This window comes from Pezoporus wallicus, unplaced genomic scaffold, assembly GCF_028554395.1.
Source record: "Pezoporus wallicus isolate ANWC-B61680 ecotype Strahan unplaced genomic scaffold, APGP_CSIRO_Pwel_v1 contig_8341, whole genome shotgun sequence".
NCBI lineage: Eukaryota > Metazoa > Chordata > Aves > Psittaciformes > Psittacidae > Pezoporus > Pezoporus wallicus.
Window position 1 is genome coordinate 1,546,713 of NW_026638083.1, and position 16,739 is coordinate 1,563,451.

At 43.0% G+C, this 16,739-nt stretch overlaps 1 protein-coding gene across 5 annotated transcripts in view; it reads right to left on the reverse strand.

The window, feature by feature from the left end:
• Window positions 1-1,462: 1,462 nt before the first annotated feature.
• The window catches only part of CNTRL (centriolin), a 30,638-nt gene continuing 15,361 nt past the window's right edge, over window positions 1,463-16,739 (reverse strand). For 3 of the 5 annotated variants that reach the window (XM_057409073.1, XM_057409072.1, XM_057409076.1), the window contains 27 exons: window positions 15,996-16,175; window positions 15,504-15,683; window positions 14,810-14,926; window positions 14,496-14,640; window positions 13,601-13,740; window positions 12,959-13,145; window positions 12,418-12,728; window positions 11,896-12,104; window positions 11,528-11,720; window positions 11,037-11,167; window positions 10,759-10,899; window positions 10,513-10,639; window positions 9,871-10,035; window positions 9,370-9,529; window positions 8,565-8,680; window positions 7,324-7,541; window positions 6,759-6,916; window positions 6,428-6,501; window positions 5,980-6,168; window positions 4,883-5,108; window positions 4,408-4,613; window positions 3,854-3,994; window positions 3,168-3,437; window positions 3,000-3,062; window positions 2,228-2,431; window positions 1,577-1,730; window positions 1,463-1,477 (listed from right to left, as the gene is read on the reverse strand). In XM_057409073.1, the coding sequence (XP_057265056.1) occupies window positions 1,620-1,730; window positions 2,228-2,431; window positions 3,000-3,062; window positions 3,168-3,437; window positions 3,854-3,994; window positions 4,408-4,613; window positions 4,883-5,108; window positions 5,980-6,168; window positions 6,428-6,501; window positions 6,759-6,916; window positions 7,324-7,541; window positions 8,565-8,680; window positions 9,370-9,529; window positions 9,871-10,035; window positions 10,513-10,639; window positions 10,759-10,899; window positions 11,037-11,167; window positions 11,528-11,720; window positions 11,896-12,104; window positions 12,418-12,728; window positions 12,959-13,145; window positions 13,601-13,740; window positions 14,496-14,640; window positions 14,810-14,926; window positions 15,504-15,683; window positions 15,996-16,175 (4,362 nt within the window). In that variant the 3' untranslated portion in view covers window positions 1,463-1,477; window positions 1,577-1,619. Of the gene's footprint in view, window positions 1,478-1,576; window positions 1,731-2,227; window positions 2,432-2,999; window positions 3,063-3,167; window positions 3,438-3,853; window positions 3,995-4,407; window positions 4,614-4,882; window positions 5,109-5,979; window positions 6,169-6,427; window positions 6,502-6,758; window positions 6,917-7,323; window positions 7,542-8,564; window positions 8,681-9,369; window positions 9,530-9,870; window positions 10,036-10,512; window positions 10,640-10,758; window positions 10,900-11,036; window positions 11,168-11,527; window positions 11,721-11,895; window positions 12,105-12,417; window positions 12,729-12,958; window positions 13,146-13,600; window positions 13,741-14,495; window positions 14,641-14,809; window positions 14,927-15,503; window positions 15,684-15,995; window positions 16,176-16,739 lie in introns of those variants that run through there. The other 2 variants (XM_057409074.1, XM_057409075.1) reach the window with 1 other exon arrangement.

Here is a 16,739-nt window from a genome sequence, read left to right on the forward strand (position 1 = left end):
CTGCTCTTGGCTGTGTTATTTGCTCTGGCCCCCTCTGCTTGGGCTGGGACTTGAAGGGGGGTTCCTTGGTTTGGGGTATCAGCCTGAGGTGATGGCCCATGCAGGGCACAGACAGCTGGGGCTTGAGGCCAGGTTGGACACAGGGGCTTGGAGCAAGCTGCTCTAGTGGAAGGTGTCCCTGCCTGTGGCAGGGGTTGGAACTGGGTGAGTTTAAGGCCCTTCCAGGATTCCATAATGTGATTCCTTCAGCTGGGGATGAGGAATGTGAGAATTCCTTGTGGCAATGGTGCCACAGGGCTTTTCCCAAGAGGAGTGCTGGAGCCCAGGGTGTTGTTCATGGTGTGACAGGCCAGGGCTGAGCCCAGCACAAACACCCAGAGCAGTGTTGTGCTGTTTAGTCCCCAGTACAGTGTGATCTCTTCTGGCTGCATAGGAAAGATCCACAGGGACCATGTGGATGAGAAGGCAGTGCTGAGGATGAGGTCCAGCCCTGTCTGGATGGAATGGAGGGATGAGGGCTCAGGGAGAGGCACAGAATTGCCTGGGAGAGCAGAGCCCTGTTTCTCAGCTCCTCATGCTGCTGCTGCAAGGCTTTACATGTGGTTCTCTCACTACTAACAGAGCAAGCTGCTTGGAAGCCTGTGAAACCACTCACCATGGGCATATGCTTCAGAAGCGATGCTGCAAAGCCTCCAGAGAATGAACTGTAACCGAGTGCTTACCAGTGGGAGCCAGGAGCACAGTTACAGTGTCAGAAACACCAATTCTGGACAAGTTTCACTCTTCTGCAGGGCTGGGAGCATGTTCTGAGAGCCTGTGCTGCAGCTTCAACCCATGGAAACAACACCAAACCACCACCACACCCCCGGGTAACAGCAAGTGTCAGTCAGTGAAGTTTATTTTAAGGAAGCACTCATTTGAAACATCCATGTGTTGGACAACAGGTGACAACTCTGTCCCTGTTACAAGCTTTTGAAAGGTACCTGCACCAAAACAGATGGTGTTTTGCATACATTTAAAACAGTTTAAAACCCCAATTTATATACATAAAGCTGTTACTGACTCGTACAAAAACTTCACAGTGGAGAGAGGGCCCTGCAGCCAGCACTGGCAACCGCCTTTTCATACCAGGCTTTGCTAGCAGCGAGGTAGAAGTGTGAAGAAGGTGGCAGCTGCACCACAGACCCAGCTCCTGCTCTTCTGCTGTGGGGCAGCTCCTGAAGAAAGGGGTTTTTAACTTAAACCATTACACAGGAACCCTAGGTACCAGGCTGGTGGCATAACTCACTGTAACAGGTTTGGGTGCTGGGCTGTACACCAGGAAGCACTGCTGGAAGACCAAGGGTGGTAGCAGCCTTCCACTGAAGCTGGTCAGCAGCACAATGGTTTCTCCATGTCCTCTCAGCAGCTCTCACCCACAGCTGGTGAAAATACACCTCCAAGAGCCCAACCAGCATCAACCCTGAGGATCCCATCCCTACTGCAGGAATGCCCTCAGGTAAGGGCCAGCACCGTGTGAGACCCCACATCTGCCCTGGGGCTGTCACCGCTTACTTAGCGTCAACCTTCAGGACACTCGTCAACCTTCAGGACACTTGTGACTGGGTGAAGTTCCCACCTCACCTCTGGGCTTCACTGGGATGCTCCTGGAGAGCAGGAATGTGTTGTCTGTGCCACTGCGGGGAGTCAGCAGCCCTCCTGGGGCCCTGGGTGAGTCTTGTCAGAGCAGCCTGGAGAAAGCAGGGCAAGAGGAATAAACCAATGCCTTCAGTGAGCACAGAGACAATGTTTTAAAAAACAAAACAACAAGAAAATGGCTTTAACCTGCCAGAGGGGAGACTGAGATGAGCTCTTAGGCAGAAGCTCTTCCCTGTGAGGGTGCTGAGGCACTGGCACAGGGTGCCCAGAGAAGCTGTGGCTGCCCCATTCCTGGCAGTGTTCAAGGCCAGGCTGGACACAGGGGCTTGGAGCAAGCTGCTCTAGTGGAAGGTGTCCCTGCCCGTGGCAGGGGTTGGAGATGGATGAGCTTTAAGGCCCCTTCAACCCAAACATTTATGATTCTGTATAGCACTTACCCTTCTCAAACAAGCTGGCTACTGCCAGAGTTAATAAAAGTACAATACAATCACCCCCACCTTCAGAACCCCCCCACTGTGCCTCTAGGAGTCATGAACATACGGCTGGGATAGACCCAAAGCCACAAGTCCCGCACAGAGCAGAGCATTACCTGAGGTTTTGTTGCTTTCAGAGCATCCTGCAGAGGTCCCAGGCTTGAGCTCTGGGCTGGGAACAGTGAATCTGAAGCAGTGCTGCTGACGAGGTCGTCCAGCGCATCAACCTGCCGCTTCAAGCTGTGAAGGCTGCCCTCGGTTTGCTGCTTCCCTCTGATTAACACTTCCACTTGCTTGGACATGCACTGCCGGAGCCGAGCCTAAAGCAATCATTACTTCTCTTTATTCCCAGGCAGTGCCATTTTCAAGGCTGTATTTAAGAAGGCTGATGACCTTCAAGCCAAGCCCTCAGGAAGGTGGCACTGAGAGTCCCAACCCATACACAGATGGCAGGGGGTTGCAAATTAAATAGTTCACCTTCTCCCAAGTGAGAAAGCAGCTCCCTTTCCAGAGCCTTTTGTCATTAACTGCCCAAAGAGAGAGCAACAAGTACGTTCCAGCTGAACTGGGCCACCCCTTGTACTTGTATTGATTGTGGGTGCTCCTCAACTGTCATTATTAGCCCCACTGCCAAGAGACCACAGCATGATGTAAATGAGGAAATCTTGTTGGAATACTCAAAAATCCAATTAACTGTTAATTAAAATTATTCCTCTTGCTACAGCATGCAGGTGCCAGGCTCTCGCTTACTGCTCCCATCCAGAGGCACTCGGTAGCTCGTCAGGGGCCCAGAGCTGCTCGGCTGGTGTGGGAGAAGGATCTTCATGTGGGTGATGGGGGGACCCAAGGGAGGAGTTAGTGGGACAGGGAGAAAATGGGATGAGGCACCTTGAGCCGATCCTCGTGCTGCTGCAGCTGTTCTCGGAGAGCCTCCCCGCGCCACTGTTCATCCTGTTGGAAACAGAAGCACACTGAGGAATGAGCACGACAGCTCCAGGTACCACAGAGCAGCAAGAGCTGCTCACGGGCAGCAGGTACTTCCTGAGAGCGTTTTACCATTAAGAAGACTTTAGACAGGCTCAACTTCTCCTCCAGTGAGAAAAGTCTCTTGTCAGCAGCAGCAAACAGAACCTCTGAGGGGTCGGATTCACGCTGCAGACTTCCCTCTGCTTCAGAAGATGCTTCTGAATTGTCCAGTGGTTCTAGAGAAGACGGGCTTGAAGATTTAAACCCTGTCCTGATTTCATCTTCAACCTCCAGTTTAAGTAATGCTGCTGCATTCTCCATTTCTCTTTGTCTGTCTTCCAGGTCTTCATGAGTTTTCACCTACACCACAGAACAGCACCACCACTGTGTTTTACAAACACATTTTTAAAGGGCTTAGAAACAATTTATAAAGGTTTTATTAAAGTACTGGGGGTCAGATAACATGCAGTCACCTTTTTATACTAAAGTAAGTATCGAAGCAGCTGCTGGCCCAGGCTGGCACTAACAAGTTGTTAAGTGCCACTGAGTAGCTCTGACCATTGGTAACGTTTAGTGATTTGCGTAAGTTATTACTCCAGTTATGCCAAGTTCCTATAACCAAACCTTAATGTGAACAGGAGCAGGAGTCCTAATTCCTGGCTGAAGCCAACTGTGATACAGCAGAGAAGGACGAGATACAAAACCAGTACAGTATAAACTTGTGTGACAAGCAGGCTTTCCCTCAAACCCACCAGTACTCAGCTACTCAGTTATACCTGGGACTGGAGATCCCTGTAGTCCCATTGGATCTGGTCAAGGTCCGTAGTAAGGCGCTTGGCTCGCTCCCAGTTACCATGTGCTATGTGTTCAGCAGTTGCTGCATCACTCTGCCAACAGCTGTTTTCATGCTTTTGTTCCTAGGAAAATGCAGAAAGGTAGAATCATAGAATAGTTAGGGTTGGAAAGGACCTTAAGATCATCTAGCTCCAACCCCCCTGCCATGGGCAGGGACACCTCACACTAAACCATATCACCCAAGGCCTCGTCCAACCTGATCTTTTTACTGTGAGCATCCACCAGAGCACACTGAGGCAGGAGAACCCACAGAACACAACCTGAAGTTAGAGGATAGAAACAGCATTAAATAGGAGCAACCAGAGACGTTCTGCAGCACAATCTAGAAACACTAGAGTGCGGCTGCCCCAAGTTCTATCTAGTCATGAAGTTAATGCATCACTTTGTTCCTCCTATGATAACAACAGGTGTTCTATCATTTTGCTGTTTAAAAACAACCCGAATCCCCAGATGTTCTCCCTCAGCCAGGACTTACCTGCAGTCTTCTTTCAAACTGCATCCTTTGCATCTGCATTGCTTCTTTCAGGCTCAAGATTTTCTTCCCTGCCTTTCTCCTCTCTGATGCTACCTGCTCTTGGAGATGGTTCAGATCAGACTGGGAGACTTCCAGTTCTTTCTGCAGAGACTGTATTTCTCTATTTTTTTGTTGTAATTGAAATTCTTTTTCTGCGAGCTGATGTTCTGTAATGAACATTGTTAAAAACAATCCTCATTAGCAGAGATGTTCAGGGTCTTGGCATCACATCAGACATGTCTGAAACACACAAACGCTGATACAAGGGGAGAGGGGACACAACACGGCTGGCTTTAGTTCTCTGAGCAAGTCAAGGATCAGGAGTCAACCCATGTGCTCCATTAGAAACCAAGTGAGATTACACAATTATCTGTTGGTTTCATTACATTACTGGAGCCCCCAGATGGTAACAGTTTACGTGTGCAATGACTCTTACTGCTTTTCCTGACAGTTTCTTCAAGTGCTGCACATCGGGACTCCTCCTTCTCCAACAGCCCGAGGTTCTCCTCTGCCAGCCGGACTTTCGCTATTGCCTGCTCCAGTTTCACTTGTTGCTCTGTCAGCTCCTTTTCCAGCAGGATTTTCTGATCCTTCCCTTTAGCAGTACATTCTTCCAGCTTTTTCCCTTCGCGCTCTGAGTTTTGCTTGAGGCGATGAAGAATCTGCCACGAAAAACAGCACCTCACTAGTACCAACTCCATGAAAACCGATACCATCACCAAAAGATGTTACAGAAGTAGAAGCAGCTTAGACTGGGAAGCACTGGAGTTGAAAATTCCCTCCTGACAAGTTCTATGTTTTTCTTGCCTTTCTTATTTATATAGCTCCCTCAGTTCTTTTGGTTGATGCTTTGTTGAAACTGCTCCGCCAGCTTCAGTTAATTTTACTACAGGAATGTATGATTAAGCCCAACTTTTCATCAACAGCTGATGGGCTTTGCACAGAAACACCATAGGAGAGAAAATAAAAGCTTGTAGCCAATAGTGATCCACTTGAAACCAAAAGAAAACAAGGATAGAGCAGCCCTGGACTTCTTTCTGTTTAATTTGGCATTAAGGGAACACAGCTGAAGTTGAACTGGGATTACTTTCACTTGCAATCCATTGTATTATTGCAGGTACTGTCCACAGTCTGCTCATCTCCCAGGAGATATCAACAGCATGACAAGCTCTCTGAACTACATCCAGCTGCTGCATCCTGGCTGCTGACAGAAGAGAGCTATAAAGAATCCGTCTCCTCACCAGCAGCCAAGACACAACACTGCAGGGCCTTCACCCTGCCCTTCCTGCACTCCCTGGCCACTGCTGACTGCGCAGCAGTCTTGGTATCAGTGTCACCCTGCCCAGAAGGAAGACCCTGTCCTTCCTTGGGACACCCTAGTTTTCACTAAAACATAACTGAATGTTGAAGCTTTTTGTTTGCTGCTGTTCCTCTGAAAATGAGGCTTTGTGTTTCTTAAAGCACTGCTCTATTATTTGTAAACTGCCTGTTTTTAGAGGTCAGGAGAAAAAGACAAGTCAGCAGGGCCAGTACCGCTTCTTGTTTGGCTAGTTCTGTTTCCTTCTCTTCAATCTCCTTCTGGAGCTGCTGCAGTTGGGTTTCCCTCTTTTTCTGTCTCTCTTGGCAATCCTTACGTTTCCTTACATACTGCAGGATATCTTCTTTCAGGGTTGCCTGCTCTCTAAGCAACTCATCCTGATGCCTTGTGTTAGTTTTCAAATCCTGCAATATAAAGACATAAAATTAGGTGACAAAATTGGCTGGGAAGAGTAACAGCTCTGGCTAAAAGGCTTGCATTGACAGAATACAACAGATCACCCCTAAATCCCAGTGAAGATTACTGTCCATTTAAAACAGACACTGAGAGAATTAGCACAACAGGACCCACATAGAAGATGCTGCTTATCTGGGGTTTAAGTATCTTCTCCCTCCTTCCTGCACACCACTACATGAAAAGAAGTACATATTCACTAAAACTAACCTCTTCTACTTGTTGAAGCTGTTGCCTGCAGTCAGTTAATTCTCCTTTCAGTGATTCTAGTTGTTCTGCTTTATCTAGAAAAATATTTGGTGACAGAGATTTCAATCAGCAAAGTGCAGTAAATACCCAGCCAGGGAGATCAGCTCGTCTCAGAAAGGAGGAATAAAAAATAGAGAAACAGTTTCTAAAAACTCTATCTTTTCATCATGTTCTGCCTGTAGATATCTGAGCATGTTGGACAGATTTAATATCATACGGTATAGTCAAAGTGTCTTTTAACACAGTTTCTCTTAAAATGTATTACAGCTTAAAACCAGAAGTTGATCTTTACCTTGAAGATCCTTCTGTGCAACAGTAATGTCTGCAGTCAGTGATTTTTTCTGTTTGTTCAGCAGATCCACCTCCTGCTGCAGGTTCTTAACATCCGACTCCATTTGTTCTACACTGGACAATGCGGTCCTGCTGCTCTCTTCAGTAGCAGCCAAGTCTCTGTAAAATATGAACACATGCTCTTGGTTTGTTGGAAGCACTTGGTGAGCACTCTAGAAACCAGCTGCATTTCAGTAGTTCTCTCAGCTCAAGCAGACGCTATCTGGTAGTCACAGTGAGACAGCTGTCCTGTTCCAAGTCTCAGCATCCTGCTTTTTATAACACTTCTCACTGCACTGCCATGGCATAAGGAATGCTGTTGCATTCATCAGCTCCATGGCTGAGTATTTGCTGTAAGTCTGCTATAGACATGCTTAAAATAAAACCTCCACAGCCTACAAGAAACTGCACATTCTGTGCAACTGGGCACCTCAAAGTTATAGCTTTAATTATGATAGACATTATGATAGGCACTTCCCATCACTTCTGATCTTTGCAGGAAAAAATATTCCCCCCCCCACACACACCTTCTGGTTTGTGACAGCTTCTTTTCCAAACCGTGACAATATTCCTCGAGCTTTTCCTTTTCTTTATTCAGAGCCTCAATGCTATTTTGCAGAGTGCGCATTTGAGAAACCAGATGTTCGTTTTCCTGCCGGTCTTTCTCGAGCAGTTGTTCCTGCCAAGCTACTTCCCCTTGCTGACACTGGAATAATCTCTGCATATTCTCCAGTTTTAACTTCTCCTACAAAAGAAGGCACGGAGAACAACACATAAGGTCAAGAACTAGAACAAGTTAACAACATCTGTAGCTGCAGCGGTTTAAAACCTTTCATTCACAGAGACCACACATAGGCTTGAGTACCCTCTGGAACTACTGTGTTGTAACTGCTTAAAGTGCCAGATTAATTTCAGTGTATTTATAATGAAGGTTATGGTGAATATGAGCACTAGGACTGGGAGAAAGGGGTCCAATTCTTTGTTCAATCCTCATTTAAACCTCATTTTCCCCCACCCGTAAGCTTATCCCTTCATAGTAGGGGTTTTGAAAGAATGGCTGCAAGATGCTCAGGCAATGTAGTAAGGTGACCACTGTAAAGTGGAGTAATATTCCCTTCTCTTGCCTGTTCTTCACAGGGAGAGCACAAAGGGAAGAGATGAACTCATTTAGAAGTAAAAGCAGCAGGTACTATTTGCTTATATAAGCTTATAAACACTCTCTGAACAAGCACATTAGTCTTTCTGGAGTTGCACAACTGAGTAAAGAAGGGCTATCCCTGACTCTGAGCTAACAATCCTGTAGCTACTGAGGGCTCTCTCCACCCACTGGTAGCAAAGCTCAATGTCAGTCTTTTAATCATCAAAAAGGGAAGAGACTAGCTGAGCTAAAATACCTTTTAATGGTTAAGAATATCATCCAGCTGAGTTAATAAACAGTCTTCCATACTTACTCCTTGCAGAGTACAAGTGAGGACACAGACAGAATCCAGATGAAAAGATTCTGGAAGCTAATGCTAAACAAACTATTCATCATTCCACAGCCACAAAAGAGCCTTCTGCCTTTTTGTTCTGTCTCCCTCATATGCACTAAAAAGATGCCAGTATTTTAAAGGGCCTAAGCAGACTTAAGACTTTCCTGTGATAAGCTGAAGTCAGATTAGAAACTGTCTGATTTAGAAGTGTAGGGACTCTGTTATCCAGAGCAGAACCACAGAATATGCAGAACTCTTCTTCCACTGACTAGTTGAGCTACACAAGAAATACTTACTTCTAGAACTGCAACCTGAGTCTTTTCTAGCTCGTTGACCTTTTGGTCATGTTGTAGTTTCAAGCCTTGAAGTTCATTGTTTTCAAGCTCCAGCATTTCCAGAACATGTTTCAATTCTAGTAAAGGTGAAAGAAATAAAAGATTATTACAAGCACATCAGATGTATTCTATTTGCAAAACAGGCACCAAGGAACCATCAAGGGACACCGTACTGCTGTCATCCCTGTCACAACTCTGCATGTTTTCAATTGCTGTGCTAGACACACTAGGTATTACATCTGATGCTGTCCTACCAGTGAGCTGCTGGTAGGTCTCCTGCTTTTCCTATTCCTTAAGGAGTTTGTCTGGGACAGAGTATGTGGTTGATTAACAATGAGAAAGTATTCCAGAAAAAATACACAAGTTGCAAACTGCTGCTGCTCATACTTCCCACAATACAACAGGATGTAACTGCTTGGAAGGCGATGTCTCCACTTCCCCACACATCCCAGTGTCTAATTCTTCTTCCATGAATGCAGCACTATCAGTTGATGTCTCCTGACCACACAGGGCTCGAGTGTGAACTTCACTGATCAGTCCTGACAACAGATTTGTTCACGCTTCTCTGGCATGAAAAACTCCCACCCCAAGCACAAAGCAAGACGAGGCTTGAGCAAAGGGCATCTGCCAGCACTGTGTGAACTATGAGAATCACAGCGGTTTAGAAGGAGCGAGGAACAGAACACTGCAGTGATGTACAACCAAAAGCTCACAGTATTTCTTTCCAATCTGCACAAAATACTGTCTAGTAGGGCCAGGGACTTACCCATCTTATGCTTGGTAACTTGCCCAAGTACTCCTTGAAGATTTTCTTCCTCGTTTCCAATATCCTTTCTTATGAAGGAAAGCTGTGCTCTTTTCTCATTAATCTGCACATCCAGTTCTTCCCTCTCAACATGAAGCTTCTCCAGAAGTAGTTTTATTTCCTGTGGAAACAGATCAGTGTCACAAGGAATGCCATTATTTGCCATTTTAAATAGTTTTCCTTTAAAAAGAGGTTTATAAAATTAAAACAGTCTGTCAGCAATATTCTGGTCAATTTAATCCAGAGTTTATAGTTACAGTTAATGTGTAAAAAAATGAAAGATATATAATATTTAGGTTGAAGTCCTGCTCATTGACAATTTACAGTAATATTCCAAAGGTTTTGCTTTACAAGTCTGACCATAACACCATCATTTGGTGGAAACTTTATGGGATGTTTCTGATACTTCTTTTGCTGCTCCAGAGAGATACAATGAACTGAAAACTCCTTTAGAAAAGTTACCCGTATTTGGCGTAGTTTTTCATTTGCTTCAGTCTCTCCATCTCGAAGAGCTTCTTTGAGGTCACATTTCTTTTGAGAAATAGAGTCCTGAAGGACATGGAGCTCTTCTCTTCTTTGCTTTAACTGTTCCTCCAGAAACAAGAGCTCTTGTTGCTGAGCAGTGATCTACAATGTAGGAGTTGAACAGAAGAAGCATCTGGACGCTTTTATTTCTGTAGCTACACACATCACAAGAACAACTGTGGTGCACCGTTCCCTGCCAGAGATTTACTTGAATTGCATAATGTGTAAGGATCCCATCAATGAGCTTCATTTGCAAAACCTGTATAATAAAGCCAATACTAAAGACTAAGTTCTGAGCTGGGCAGCACAGTCCTGTACCTCAGAAGAGTTAATTTTCTCATTCTGAAATGCAGTAAGGATTTTCCCAGAGAACTAACTCTGCAGTAATGTCTATTATGCAGAAATGCCAGTGAGATCAGCAGCATATTTATGAGACAAAACAAGGATAATTCAAATTATCAACATTAAAATAAATAATTAAATTCTTCAGACAAGGCAGTTCAGAACTTGAGACTCTTCTCAGCTTTCTGTTACCACAAACAAAACTGAAAGTCCAGAGTTGGTAAAGATGAGCCTTACCTGATCTTTCACTCTTTCCAGTTCACTTTTCTTGCCCTGAAGAAGGCTTTCTACTTCTGTAAGGATTTGGAGGTGATGTCCTTCGTTACCTTCTGCAACTTGAATATCTCCTTGAAGCTTCTGAAGACTGACAGTGAGAATAAAAACATGACTCAGAAGAAACAAAAATACCTTGGGCAGTAATTTACTGAAGGAGGACATCTTTATTTTATCTAATATAGTTTAAGGTAAATGAAGAATGCTCACCTCTCAGTTAGCATTTCTATCTTCTGGTTTAATGACTGGAACTCGGAGTCTCTTGCAGCCACCGTTTTGTTGATTTCCTTCAAAATACTTTCTTGTTCCCTCTTATGCTGTTCTAAATCTCTTGTATCTGCCTGTAATAACCTAAAGAAGCATTTATGCCTTTTTGTATTAACATTTTAACAGCTCTCCCTATGCAAAAGCACCATCTTGATATTTGAAAGAATCTTGTTCTTTTCCTCCCCATTTGACACCAATTCACAAGAGCAGTTTAAGTGTACCTTAATTGCTGATCTGCTTTCACAAGTTTAGTGGCCATTTCCCGAGCTCTTCTCTCCAGCTCCTTTGCCTCAGCTTCAGTATAGGACAAATGCTGTTTGGCATGATTGTACTTCTCCATAGTGTCTTTAGTCTAGAGCAAAAATTGAAGATTACTGAGACAATACACTTCCATCTTATGCTTTCCACATTCATAACTTGCAGGTTAGCCATCTAAAGATGACCCCATCCTGGCCTGGACATTCTATCTGAGCTTTGTCCCTCTCCATAACAAAGTAGGATCTTTTCTCCTCTCTTGTCCAGAGCAGAAAAGCTTCCTCCTCTTTTGAAACCTTTTCTTTTAGCACAGGTTATCCAACAATTTGTTTTCATACAGAAGCATTTTAAAAGACTTCAGATTATCCAAGTGAAAATAAACTGGTTAAACAAACAAAACTCCTCCTTAACCCAACTTGCAAACTCTTCTGCACTTTAGAGTTACAGTTTTACTTACTTTCCCTCGTGTGCTCTCAAGTTCCACTTCAGCTTCTGAAAGTAGCCTGTCTGCTTCTCTAAGCTCTGCTCGTCGCTTCAGAAGGGTCTTCTCTATACATTCAATTTCATCTGCAATATCTTCATGATGTTTAAGAGTCTTTTCTAACTGCAGTTCTGCAATAAGGTTGTCCGTGTACCCTTCAATAAAGTCCCTACAAGGTCAGGAAGAAAGGCATGGAATTAAAATACAAAATACCACAGGCACGGTGCCTCCTGGAAGTGACAGTCCATTTACATTGACTGTAAATGAATCAAAATTGACTTTTATTGGGAAAAAAGGTATTTCCATGTGGCTACTTGAAATGCATTCCAGGGCAATGTTCTTACTTGCGTTTATTATGTTTCTGAGCTGCTCGTTGTAGCTCTGCTACTTCACATTCCAACTCTTCCCTTTCATGCAGAAGTTTCTCAACATTTTGAAGCAATCTTTCCATCTCTTTATTGTATTTATGCTCTGCTGCTTCTGACCATTTGTCTTTGTATTTCCGAGACTTTAAGTAACATATAGTGTCTTCTAGCCTTGAGACTTCACTCTCCTACATACAGGAGACAGAACAAAATTAAGACCTATTTTCTAATTCAGTCCTCAGACACATGAGCTACAGAGAGAAAAACACAGCCTATTAGCATAGAAGGTAGAGAATTCTCATCAGCAAATTCACTCAGATCCAGAACCTTCCCAGCAGGGACTTTTTTTGTTATAAACTGGACTAATGCAACTGTGAAAATGAGGGGTTTGGGTGTTGCATTTCTATTCTTTTGAGAAAGTGTATGTTAAAAGATGTTCCTCATCCATTTATAAGTCTGTTGCCTGCGGTTAATCCTGCAGCTCACAGCTCTGTATCTTACCAAATTGTGGTGTTCAGGCACATTGCAGTGAAGCACTCCAATGGGAATGAGTGGGACAGTGAAGTTTGGAGGAAGAGGGCCATAAACAACCTGAGCTCCCACAGGAGGTGGGCCATAGATAACAGATCCAGGAGCAACTGAGCCTCCACTTGCTGCTGCAGGAGGAGGGCCGTAGACCACAGTTCCCTGAGGTACAGGGGCACCATCTGGAAGGACTGTGTAAATAACTGTACCAGGGGGTGGTACAAAAGGGGGGGCTTTGGGAACACGAGTTTCTTCCTTTCCTTCACTTTCTTCTTTTGCTCTTTTACCTTTTAAAAAAGAAAAAAAAAAATCAATTTTCCAGTATATTCTTCAAATGCACATTTAAAATTCTATGTAATGTACAAAAAAGCAATAAATATGCCTGAACTGCATAATCAGTTCAAAGGTAATAAACATTTATAATTCACACATGCACATAAAAGAATTGACCATGAACTCTGAGCAAACCCACCTTTAGTTTGCTCCTAAAGATTCTGAGCCATGAGGCTTGACTTACCTTGACCTGAATTTGTTTTGTGCAACCTGCTTCTGAGTGGTGAATAAACCCAACATCCTCCTTGGTTGGGCAAGTCTTCCTTCCTGCAGTGCCTGTCCTCACCACACCCTCTCCCGGGTGGGGATGTGCCACAACACAGTAAACAAACTCCAGAGTCTTTCGTGCTGTGGGAAGCGGGAGTTGAAGCCTAAAGAAGAAACCAGGATGTGTTAATCTCGAAATGATAAATCATGTGAAATTAACTGTTGTACATATTTAAAGCTGATTTTTCAGGAACAGGCTAAACACACTCTGCTTTCTTTCACTTCCAAGCATGATGCTACTTTAAAAGAAAGCACTAAATAGTTTAACAATATTTCTCTTAAATTCAAATACTGTTTTGCAAGAAATATTCGTCTGTAATGTCCCCTTTCAACTTTAACCTAAGTGAATTTACCGTACTGCATTTTGAATAGTTTGATGTGCTCTCGATCCCTACCACTACACAGTAATAGGCTTTATCAGGGAACCTTGTGCTGTGTTGTTCAGTATTTCTCTTATATGCCAGACAGTGTTTTTTTCTGAACTTTCTCCTATATCTATCAAGTTTATAATGGACTTTCTTATATCAAATAGCTTTCCACATCATAGGATTTTTCTGACCTGTGGTGATGGCATGTAATACCAATATCCCCTTCTTTTCAGTGGATCTGCCATGCTGGTGATGTAATCATTCTGGTATGAAAGCACATTTTTGAGTGCTGCAATTTCATCTTGTAAATTTTCAATTTCTTCTTTGTTACCTGTAAATTAATCACAGTTTTATAGGCATCTAAAGCAAAAATCGAGTCAGAAATACTGCATTCAGCTTTTCTCTCTTTCTTATCCTGTCAATCTGAAGCAATATTTAAAAACTGAATTGCCAGGGAAAAAACCAAACACTGTTATGAAGTGATACAGCTACACACTACCCCTTGCAAGTTTGTCATTTTAAGACTGTAGAAATACAAGTTCATAGACAGGTAACTGATGCTCATCTTTTTCTTACATACAGATCTCTGACAACGTTCTAGAGCAGTATCAACAGAATGCAGAGTTCAGTTAGTGTTTTCTAAATAGCTGTAAAAAGCATCGTTAATACAAACTAATGAACACTAACACACTGTCATTCCAATTTTCAAACTGAGGAAAAACTTCGCTTTATTTCCAAAGGCGACATGGCAGGTCAAGTGGCAAACCTAGAAACCTGGGAGTGCTTGTGCCACTGCTTGTCCTCAACCATCCCTTTCCTCCATTCTTCTTATCTGAAGAAGCAAAGACCCACACACTTCATGTAACTGCACTTTGCTGTTTGCTTCGTATACAGAGAATCCACCGAATCACAGTGACTTAATGACTGCACGTATCCTGTACACAGGAAGGCATTCTGAACAGTTTGTTCTAGAATAAACTTCCAGTGCTCTCAACATCTGCTCATTCAGTGAGAAATATGGAGAAGAAAGTGAAAGCTTCTCCATTCATGCTTATCCACAAGAAATGGAGAGAAAAGAGAGATTACCTGTGCCAATACTATCCAACATCCATCTTAAACGGTCAATTTCTGCTCTTTGTTGCTCCATAGCTTCATTTAATTTATCAATCTCAAACTTCCGAGTCCTTGATGTGACAGTGTTCTCACCAGCTTTCTCCATTTCACGCTGAAACTATTTAAAGTGTAAGTTTAACTCAAAGCAAAGCACTTCAAGTTTGAATCAGACGGCGCTAAAGCTTTTTTAAACATGCCCATCCATCCCTACAAAAAATGCTCATTCAGTAAAATGCATGCATTTTATCTTTGTGATATAATACAGAGCAAACATCACTGCAACCTACTTGTTCTTCCTTCTCTTTGAGGAGCTGCTGTAACAGTTCTATTTCAGCTTCTGCCCTGGCAAGGTCCTGGGCTGCACGAGCTGCCTGGGCACAGAACTCTTCAGCTTCCTCAATCTCCTGGAATTGAAATGTTAGTTTGAGCTTTAGTTTGCAAGAACCCTTCAGAAGCTTGCAGGTGTCTCATGCAGCTTTGGGAGAAGCTGACTAATATGAAGCATTAGCACCTGTGTGTTCTGGAATGCCAGAAACTGGCAAAGTGTATGTAAAATAATGTTTCTTCTTTAACTTTACAGTATTTCTACAGAGGAGATGTTTGTATGTAGCCAAAAATGGTTCCCAGTTTAAGAACCTGAAGTAGTCCTACAGAAGTGGAACTTGTGTAGTCCTTTCTTTTCTCTTCTACCTTATCTAACAATCCATTTATCTATTGTCTTTCAGTTAATAAGATTGATCTTGCCTCTTCTTCAGCTTCTTACACACAGTAAGAATGCCTGTCCATACACAGATTTATGCAGGTGTTCATCTACTATGTTTCAAGATGAGACTGTTGAAAGCAAGAGCGCCTGTGCAGCAAGACAATTCAGACCAAAGTCTTGAAACTCAGTTTGGAAGACACCACCAGGACTGCTCCCATTATGATGGCATTAGAAAGCACTTCTCACATACAAGCAATTAATAATCAGTGTCAATTTACCTCAGCTCGCTCCTGATTAATTCTGAGCACAGTCCCATGAAGAGCCTTTAGCTGATTTTTAGCACTGGAGAGCTCTGTGGCTGCCAGTTTATCTGAAGTGACTATTGCTCTCTTCAGTTCCTTCAGTTCCTTGTCCAGACTGACAAACTGCATTTGTGCCCTGGCATCTTCTAGCTTTTTCTGAAACCAGGAACACAAAAGGATTTGTAAGTTTTAAGTAAAAAGCAGCATGGAAGAAAAGCTTTCTATTGGGATGACATTCCACCACCACCATGTATCCCATTTTGTACTATATGTATATAAGTAACAGAAAAAAACAACCTAAAGCATGGACAGCCAATAACATTTAAGGAAAAGAAAGCTCTTATATTGAACCTCTGTGTTCCTTCCTGTATTTGATCTTAGAAAGCAAAATAATTCTGAAGGGTTTGAATCTTTTTTTATCCTGAGCAGTCAGACACGGTGCACGGATTTGTCCTTATTCATTCTTACCCTTTTCTCCAGATCTTCCAGTTGAGCAAGAATAGTCTCTTTCTCTTCATCTGCCTCTTGGAGCTGTTGATCAGCAAGGCCCTGAATTTCTTCCATGCTCTTTATTTTTTCCTGCAAATGTTGAATTTCATTCTCTAACTGATGGATCTTGTTCTTATTCTGCCTGTTTTCAGCTTTAACCTACAAATGAAATAAGTTAGAATGGGTAGCCAGGAAGATTTCTTTCCCCCCTCCTATCAAAAGCCACTCCCTATTTTAATGATTTAAAGAAAAACTTTAGGAAATGCAGCTACCAGCATACTCTGTACCAAAAGAGAAAGGATAAAGAAGTGCTTTGCCACTGTAACTATTACATTTTAAAAATGCCCAAGTTATTCTGGTAGTGGTAGATACAGAGATGTTTCAAGAAGGTTAATGGCTGTATCTTTCTACCTATAATTAAACTCCCTGCTGCCTCTGAAATGTATCACTGAGTCTAAATTCTAATTAATCAAATAATTAGGCAAAAATCATAAAGACTATTAATAAAACATAAAATCAGACTCAGCTGTTACATCAACACCAAAAAGGGGGTCTCTCCTTGTATCATACAGCTACAGCTAGAGACTGCTCATGCAAATTTTAGTGTACATTAAACCCTTCACCTCCACACAACATTTTGGCAAGCTTTATGTAATAAAAGTCACCCAGAGGGTGCAAAGGAGCATGTGTCCTGTCAAATAACCTGATTTAAAACAGTCCTGA